The 9,654-nt window shown below is 41.2% G+C and overlaps 1 protein-coding gene and 1 long non-coding RNA gene across 2 annotated transcripts; both read left to right on the top strand.

The window, feature by feature from the left end:
* The first annotated feature begins 1,626 nt into the window (after positions 1 to 1,626).
* On the top strand, positions 1,627 to 7,146 carry LOC100891682. The gene has a single exon (XM_030988797.1). The coding sequence runs from the start codon at positions 1,627 to 1,629 to the stop codon at positions 7,144 to 7,146; it is 5,520 nt and encodes a 1,839-aa protein (XP_030844657.1).
* Positions 7,147 to 8,214: 1,068 nt separating this feature from the next.
* On the top strand, positions 8,215 to 9,651 carry LOC115925448. The gene is made up of 2 exons (XR_004064724.1): positions 8,215 to 8,829; positions 9,569 to 9,651. It is a non-coding gene; the product is annotated as an uncharacterized LOC115925448 (long non-coding RNA).
* Positions 9,652 to 9,654: the final 3 nt, after the last annotated feature.

A 9,654-nucleotide genomic window follows, 5' to 3' on the forward strand; every position in this document is an offset into this window, starting at 1 on the left:
CCAGTATATCTAAAAGAAGTGGTCATGGAGCTGACGAGTGGGGAGTACACTCTGTGGCTTATTTTGTGGCAATATGGCGCCTTTATTTGCACCTCCTTCAAGTGCCATCCAGGGACCCGTTTCACAAAGGCTTTTGTTAAATGAAAAATGACCAAAATCACTGACAAATCTGCTAATAACCAATCAGAAGCAAGGATTTCAGTAGCTTAACAAAATCTGTCATTAGTCACTGGTGACAAGTTTTGTAAAACGGGGCCCAGGGGGGGGGGGGGGGTGTTCCACAAAGATCCTAAGTTGAACTTATCTCTAAGTTAGTCTTAAAAATTATGGAAAACCGTTAGCATCTTTGAATATATTTGTAGAAGTTATTTTAAAAGGCACAACATGTTAATTCAAATCATTCTTATTTTCTATTATTAAGGAGATTTCATGTTCTTGATGTTTAATTTATGAAAAGTCTAAAATACTCTTAATTTTTTATTTGAATATATTCTATTTTAGGCTACAAATGGCTCTCCATAATATGTAAGTCCAACTAAAAGTTAAATTCGACTTAGGATCTCTGTGAAACATCCCCAGGACATATATGCACCCTTCCCACCCCTTAACTAGACTACATGGAGTACTGTTTACTTTTTCAGCAGGACTACACTGTTATTTCAGTTGTTTCACACACTTAACCCATTGCCTACTAGTACCGGGTTGTTCCTGTATTGAAGTTAAAGTCTTATCTTGAAGTTAAAGTCTTAATGTATCTTAATGTATCTTAATGTATCTTAAGTCTTAATGTATCTTTCTAGCCTATTGGCTTTATAAATTATGAGATTTAAGTGACATTTGTGATGCCTTATAAATGAAAGGCCGAGAGTACACGTGTATGTAAAAGTGCACGTGTATGTGAAAGTGCACGTACAGGTTTGTGTGCATGTATTATGTAATGTACTTGTCAGTACGTGTAATGTACTTTGATAATGAATCAGGCGTATGTGGGCATTTACGTTTAGGTATTGTTTAGCTATCAAAGTAAAGATGAACGATATGAAATTATAAGAGGCATATTATGGAGTTTGTAGCTCAGCTGGATTATAATGAGTGTGCATGCTCTCTACAAAAGAGAGACAAAATTACTACCATGCAGCACTAGAAACATTGGTGCAGTGCATGGTTTGATTTGTTATGTCAAGGTTGTGATTATGAAGGTATAGGCCTGTAGACTTCTACATTAATCACAATCTATTCAGTTCATATACGATGAAGGAATTTAATGGTTTATTTAATTGTAACAAGTGTGGAAAGACCCACAGTATTATGACAAGTTATCTTGGTTTAAGCAAATAACAATAGAAATTAATACAAACAAGTGAACTAGGGTTGCAGTATTGTGTTTCACTGAGGTGAAGTTTATTACATCTAGAAATATATTATTTCATGAATAATGGCGACATATGACTAAACAAATGTTTATATGTTTACATTAAATTGCAGATTGAACCTGCATTGTTTGCACGGTATCTTCATGGTTTGTCAAGTTCTGTCGTCGATGGTGTCGAGGTGTTTTGGAAGTCACATCAAGTTCAATATCAGCTTGGATAAGTGAGAACGTCAAGCAGTCACCAAGCAGTCAACATGAGTGAAGTACAACCGGAGGACTCGGTTAGCCAGAGTGGCAGAAGTACTGCTGTTAGCCAGAGTGGGAGAAGTACTGCTGTTAGTTCCAGTGCCAGAGTAAAGGCACTAGCAAAGAAGGCGGTCCTCAAAGCTGAGGTGGAGGCTCTTAGACAGCACCAGGAGTTAGAGCTTGAAGAGTTGAGGCTCAAGCAGAGGAAAGCTGAGTTGGAGCTGAAGACAAAGCTCAGAGTAATGGAAGCAGAGGAGCTTGTCTATCGCCAGTATGAAGATGATCTTGTCAAGGCTAGTGAAGGAGATGAGGTTACCTTCAAGCCTCAGTCTGTCAATGATGACAGCACATTGCCATATCCTGCAACGGATACACCTCAGAAGCAGAACATTGACGTTGAGGTATCAAGAGCACCTGAGTCAACGCCAAAGGTCAGTGATGAGTCACACAGAGAATCCAGAGATCATTTGGACTACGAGATCTTAGGACATTTGAGGCAGGGCCAAATGCAACAACAGCAGCTTCTTGAATCCATAAATTTGCCAAGTGCCGAACTAATGAAATTTGATGGTGACCCATTAAAATATTATGAGTTTGTACAATCATATGACTGTATGATTGGGGACACGTCATTGTCCAGCAGTGGAAAACTCATGAGACTGTTTCACTGTTGTGAAGGAGCAGCAAAGAAACTCATCCAGTGCTGCATGATGATGTCACCGGATCATGGGTACCTAAGAGCTAGGGGGCTCCTTGCTGAGAGGTTTGGTGACACTCACAAGATTGAAGAAGCCTGGTTGAGGAGAGTTACGGACGGCCCAGCTGTACTAAACAACTGCAAGCAGCTGCGGGATTTTGCTGATGAGCTGCAGACCTGTACAGAGACCCTCAAGGCAATGGGTGTGCTCCAGGAATTGAGTACCCAGAGAGAATTAGTGAAGCTGATCGAAAGATTGCCCTACCAGTTGAGGAGTCGGTGGCTTGGCCAAGTGAAGAGAATCCGTGATACCGGAAGGTCACCTGTAATCTTTGATGTTGTTCGATTTGTGAACGATGCTGCTGAAGAGATCAATGATCCCGTCTACGGAGCTCTAGTTCAGGGAGGATGGAAAGAAGGACGCAGTTTCAAGGCCAAATACAAGGATAAGGTTTCGATTCCAAACCGATACCATTCTTCCAAAGGAAACTTCTCGGCATCGCTCAGTCCTCAGAAGTGCGCTCTCTGCCATGCTGATCATGGATTGTTTGGTTGTCAGCGGTTCAAGGATATGAATCCTGAGCAACGTTTCCACTTTGCTCGTGAACAGAGACTCTGCTTCAATTGTCTACAGCCAGGGCATATGTCCTTTAAGTGCACCTTGAACAGGACCTGTTCAGTGAAGGGTTGCAAACAGAAGCACACAAAGTTTCTGCATACCGGGAAGCAGATGATGTTTAGCCGTGGAGATAGGAATTCTTCTTCCAAGAAAGCAGAGAGAGATAGTGGTCAATCCAACTCTATGACCCAGACTGATGACAGAGCTTCCGGCAGTGAAGCTTCCTCTTCGCATGCAAGCAGTAATGCCACGGGGGCCGGAAGGTATAGAGTTGCTCTTCCTATAGTACCAGTGAAGGTACGAGCAGCTGATGGCGATACAGTTGTAGAGACATTTGCACTTCTCGATTCAGGATCGACAAATTCATTTTGCCTTAAGGAGTTGGTGGATGAGCTGCAGGTTAAAGGCAAGAGTAAGATCCTGTCTGTCTCTACCTTGGAGAAAAGGAATAGCCGGTTAAGATGTGAAGCAGTAAACATCAAAGTCATGGGACTTGCCACACAATCTGAGCTTGACGTGGAGGTTCACACACGTCCCAGTTTGAATATCAGCATAGCTAATATGGCAGAAGAGGCAGATCTAGCTAAGACTCCACATTTACAAGGTCTTAATCTTCCAGTCGTCAGTAGAAGCCAGGTCACATTGCTGATAGGGCAAGATGTTCCTGAGGCGTTGATGCCCCTTGAGGTAAAGGCAGGTAGACCTGGAGAGATCTATGCTGTAAGGACAGTTCTAGGATGGACATTGAATGGACCCCTAGGAGACAGAGAAGGTCGAGATAATATCCAAGTCTCAACAAGCTTTATCTCAGACGATAGTAATGCTGGTTTGGAGGAACAGGTGAAGAAATTCTGGAAGCTAGAAGGAATGGAATACCTGTATGATGATAATAGAGGAATGTCAATAAATGACAAGAAGGTATCTGAGTTCTGGAAGAAAGAGATTAGCATGGACAACGGTCACTATCAACTGCCTATTCCCTTTAGAGAAGAGAACCCAAATTTGCCTGAGAATCGCTACATGGCAGAACAGCGATTAGAGTCACTGAGGAGGAAACTCAGCAAGGATGATTACCTTATGGGTAAATACAAGGAAGGGATGTCCAGCCTTTTGGAGAAAGGATATGCTGAGGAAGTACGTGTAGACAACACAACTGAAGTCCAGATTCAGGACAGACAAGAGAAATGGTATCTTCCTCACCATCCTGTTATCAATCCCAAGAAACCAGGAAAGGTACGCATAGTCTTCGACTGTGCAGCTAAGTGTAAAGGAGTAGCTCTCAATGATGCTGTATTGCAGGGTCCTGATCTTACCAACAAACTGACAGGAGTACTCCTTAGATTCAGAAAGGACCGTATCGCATTAACAGCTGACATAGAGGCGATGTTTCATCAAGTCAGAGTACCGTCATATGAGAGAGATGTGCTGCGATTCCTGTGGTGGCCGTCGGGAGATTTGTCAAAACAGTGTCAGGTTTATCACATGTGTGTACACCTTTTCGGTGGGACATGGAGTCCCAGTGCTTGCAGTTTTGCCCTTCGTCAGACTGCGGTTGATAATCAGCAGGATTACGAGGCTGACACTGTAGAGACTGTTCGTGAAAACTTCTACGTTGACGATTGCCTTGTGTCAACAGATAGTGAAGAAAGGGCCATTAAATTGGCAGCACAACTCAGGGAACTACTCAGAAAAGGGGGATTCAGGCTAACGAAATGGTTGAGTAACAGTCCCACCGTGCTACACTCAATACCTGTTGAGGAAAGAGCCAAGGAGTTGACTGGAGTCGACTTGAATCATGATGCCCTCCCAGTTGATCGAGCTCTAGGTATCAGCTGGAATGTTGAGGCAGATAGTCTCGGGTTCAAGATTTCACCGAAGGACAAGCCTCTCACGAGACGGGGATTGCTGAGTGTTGTTTCATCGATGTATGACCCGTTAGGATTTGCAAGCCCATTCGTCGTAAGAGGGAAGTTGATCTTGCAAGAACTGTGTCAAAAGGGACTTGCATGGGATGATCCTATTCCTGAAGTCTACAAGCAGAAGTGGATGGTGTGGCTCAGTGAACTACCAGAGATAGAACAGTTTGCAGTGAACAGATGCATAAGACCCCATGAATTCCCTGAAGTGGTGGAGTATGAATTGCACCATTTTTCTGATGCTTCTGAAGTAGCATATGGGGCAGCATCATATCTAGTATTGAAAGCTGAAAATGGTCAGGTGCACAGTGAGCTGTTGATGTCAAAGTCTCGCCTTTCACCAATCAAGAAAATGACGATTCCACGTCTAGAGCTGTCTGCAGCAGCAATCAGTGCAAGACTGGACGCCTTTCTAAGACAAGAACTGAATGTGCTAGTGGGAAGTTCTCATTTCTGGACAGATAGCACAATCGTCATACGATACATAACAAATGAGGAAAGGCGGTTCCGGACTTTCGTGGCTAATAGAGTTGCAGCAATCAGAACTAAATCCAGCCCAGAACAGTGGCATTATGTGGATTCAAAATCCAATCCAGCAGACGACGTGTCTAGAGGGCTGACTGCTGAGGAGCTGAAAACCAACCAGCGATGGGTGCACGGTCCTAAATTCTTGCTGCAAGGAAAGGAGAACTGGCCCGCTGATCCATTTATAGGGGGAGAGCTTTCAGATACTGATCCAGAAATCAAGTTGCCCAAGGAAGATACAAGTTCATTCAGCACAGAAACGGGTAATGAGAAAGCCTTAGACAGGATGATTAACCACTATTCATCGTGGTTTAAGCTCAAGAGGGCTGTATGCTGGATGTGGAGATTCATTAAGTGGCTGAGAACCAAGAGAGAGTCACAGTTGAAAGTTGAAACAGAGGTGATCTCTAAGAGGATCACGTATGAAGAGATGAAGTATGCAGAGCAGAAAATTCTCCAGTATGAACAATCTTGCTTCTTTAGAGAGGAAATGGATGCACTAACTGGTGCAGATGGTGTAAGGAAAGCCAGCAGTTTATACAAGTTAGACCCTAAGATAGAAGGAGGTCTGATTCGAGTTGGAGGAAGGTTGAGTAGGTCAGCGCTACCACTCGAGGCGAAACATCCTATCATTATTCCAAAGAAAAGCCTCGTGGCGGAGCTAATGTTGAGAGAGGTACATGAGAAGACGGGACATAGTGGCAGGAGCCACGAGTTGTCAACTCTTCGTGAAAGATACTGGTTGCCAGGTGCTGGAACGGCTATCAGAAAGATGATGGGGAGATGTGTTGCATGCAGGCGGCAGAGGGCAAAAGTAATGCAACAGAAAATGGCTGACCTGCCCAAGGATAGACTGGTTCCTGATGAACCACCATTTACGAGAGTAGGCATGGACTACTTTGGGCCTATCGAAGTAAAGAGAGGTCGAAGTATCGTCAAACGCTATGGAGTGATATTCACTTGCCTTGCCATACGAGCTGTTCATATTGAAATGGCTTATTCATTGAGCACAGACTCTTGTATAGATGCAATACGACGCTTCATAGCTCGCAGAGGCAATGTCAAGGAAATCAGATCAGACAATGGGACCAACCTCGTCGGAGCAAAGTTGGAATTGAGACGAGAGATAGAAGGGTGGAATAAAGCCCAGTTGAATGAAGAACTACTCCAGAGGAACATAAAGTGGACATTTAATCCACCTGGAGCGTCACATTTTGGCGGAGTCTGGGAGAGACAGATTGGGACGGTGAGGAAATTGATCCTCGCTCTGACGAAGCAGCAAACACTCGCAGACGAAAGTTTGAATACGCTACTCTGCGAAGTAGAAGGCATCATCAACAATAGGCCCATCACCAAGGTTTCTGATGACGCCAGCGACGTAGAGGCATTGACTCCAAATCACCTGCTCCTGCTGAATAGGAAACCACATCTACCTCCAACGATGACTGAAGAGTCTGATACATACGCTAGAAGAAGGTGGCGTCAAGTGCAATACATGGCTGATCTCTTCTGGAAGCGCTGGATAAGGGAGTACCTACCACAACTACAGGAGAGGGAGAAATGGGTAGCATCGCGTCGAAATGTTCAAGTCGGTGATGTTGTGCTTGTGGTCAATAATAACGCCCCGCGGAATTTGTGGCAGTTGGGTAGGGTTCTCAAGACGATGCCTGACAAAGGAGGTTTCGTCCGTAGCGTTGAAGTCAAGACAAAGAATAGCGTGCTTGTGAGACCAATCTCCAAATTGTGTTTGGTTTTGGAAGCCGACGTTTAAACTACTTTGGAGAGATTTCTAAATTTGAGAGATAGGAAATTATCAAATATATTGATGTAGGATTGTGATAAAAGGAATACCAATTTGATTCTTTTTATTGTGCCTTATCATTTTTGGAAAGGGAATGTGGAGTCGCGCAACGACAAGATGATTCATTTGAGCGGGTTCACAAGCGTAGTAAATCGACGAAATCGATCTACAGAAATTTATTTAAACAACTGAATGGAACTGAGAGATATTCCAGCCACGTTTGACAAGAAACTGATTAACTCTAAAGACTGAAAATTGAAAGGACTCAAAGACTCATGGACTGACAGTCATATTCAGCTTATTTATTGTCTTAAATGTCACTTTCAAGGCTAAATTTTCATTTTTCTTGTAAAATTCAATATTCAAATGCCTTTATCCCACAGGAACAGTATAGGTGTTAATGCATGCTGGTGCATGTTAGCTTTGTTTATAATCTGGACAAATTATATATGCAAGGTTTGGCAGATAAATTTTCTGGAGAATTGTAGTTAATATCTAGTGTTGACTTATTTGTCAAAGTTTTGAATACCTTTGTTGGAAATACAGTGTAGCAGAATGCTGAATTGTTAAACAAAATTAGCAATAAGAAAATAGGTGTTTACATGTTTGCTAATTTCAGTCTGTTAAGAACGAACACAGAAAATGTCAAGGGGTTGTAGCAAGGATGATTTCATTATTTTTTCATATAGCATGTTTTGGAATACATTGCATTAGTAATTTGGTATACAGTACATGTATGTTGAGTTTGTAAAGGCTTCCAGTGGTAAAGAAGATGTGTTAATACATAGCAGATGGAAGGACAATGACTCAATTTATTGCTAGAGGAATGGCATAAGGTCATAAAGGACAATTACATGTATGTTCAAAGTTTGATTGAAACAAAGTGAAGTGGTTATTGGAGACGTTAAGAGTGATCTACCAATAAGTATATTCAAGTTTGTCACAAGGAAGTAAACAAACTTAATTTGTGGTTGACCAAGTTTAATGCCAACAAATGCATATTTGTTTTTTACCACACCGGTATAGAAAGAGTTAAGATATGTTTAATTCAGGTATTGCTACCAACTGTTATTGGCAGTGGTTTAGCTAGATTAACAATGATGTGTTTTGGTTTAACTGCAAATTTGCATAATTTGCATAATTTGCATAATTTGCATGATTTGCATAAATTTGCATAATGGTTGAATATTGGTTTAAAACAATATACATGTACAAGTATCTACATGTGGTTGTTGTTGTGATGCTATAATTCTTAAAATTAAGATTATAGGTTAAATGATATTTCAGGTAAATTTGTATAGAAAATTTAGAACAATTTCTTGCAAATTGACAACTTTGTTGTTTAGTCAAAGGGATCTTGTCACTTTTTTGATGAAGTTGAGTTAAGTAAATGTAATACAGTGCACATAGTGAATGTTAGTTTAAATGTTCAGTAAAGCTTCACATTTAGGGGACCGGGATGTCGTGTGTAGAAAGCCCTTTTGGTTAGATTTAGGCAAGACTGTGACGTCACTAGCGATAATTAAGAAGCTAGTATTGATTTGGCCGCTTGGAGGCGCTGTTAGGCGTGCTGCTAATTTCCATGTTTCGGAAAGGTTATGTTAACCGGAGATGCCATTGATTTTTGTCTAATTTCGATACAAGCCCAATGATGTGAGTAAACTATGCATGTTATCTTGAAGTTAAAGTCTTAATGTATCTTTCTAGCCTATTGGCTTTATAAATTATGAGATTTAAGTGACATTTGTGATGCCTTATAAATGAAAGGCCGAGAGTACACGTGTATGTAAAAGTGCACGTGTATGTGAAAGTGCACGTACAGGTTTGTGTGCATGTATTATGTAATGTACTTGTCAGTACGTGTAATGTACTTTGATAATGAATCGGGCGTATGTGGGCATTTACGTTTAGGTATTGTTTAGCTATCAAAGTAAAGATGAACGATATGAAATTATAAGAGGCATATTATGGAGTTTGTAGCTCAGCTGGATTATAATGAGTGTGCATGCTCTCTACAAAAGAGAGACAAAATTACTACCATGCAGCACTAGAAACATTGGTGCAGTGCATGGTTTGATTTGTTATGTCAAGGTTGTGATTATGAAGGTATAGGCCTGTAGACTTCTACATTAATCACAATCTATTCAGTTCATATACGATGAAGGAATTTAATGGTTTATTTAATTGTAACAAGTGTGGAAAGACCCACAGTATTATGACAAGTTATCTTGGTTTAAGCAAATAACAATAGAAATTAATACAAACAAGTGAACTAGGGTTGCAGTATTGTGTTTCACTGAGGTGAAGTTTATTACATCTAGAAATATATTATTTCATGAATAATGGCGACATATGACTAAACAAATGTTTATATGTTTACATTAAATTGCAGATTGAACCTGCATTGTTTGCACGGTATCTTCATGGTTTGTCAAGTTCTGTCGTCGATGGTGTCGAGGTGTTTTGGAAGTCACAAAG

Source organism: Strongylocentrotus purpuratus, unplaced genomic scaffold (genome assembly GCF_000002235.5).
Source record: "Strongylocentrotus purpuratus isolate Spur 01 unplaced genomic scaffold, Spur_5.0 spur5_scaffold_18, whole genome shotgun sequence".
Lineage (NCBI taxonomy): Eukaryota > Metazoa > Echinodermata > Echinoidea > Camarodonta > Strongylocentrotidae > Strongylocentrotus > Strongylocentrotus purpuratus.

Excerpts from the sequence above, each read along its gene's own strand:
- LOC100891682 (XM_030988797.1), top strand. The coding sequence starts at position 1,627 with ATGAGTGAAGTACAACCGGAGGACTCGGTTAGCCAGAGTGGCAGAAGT.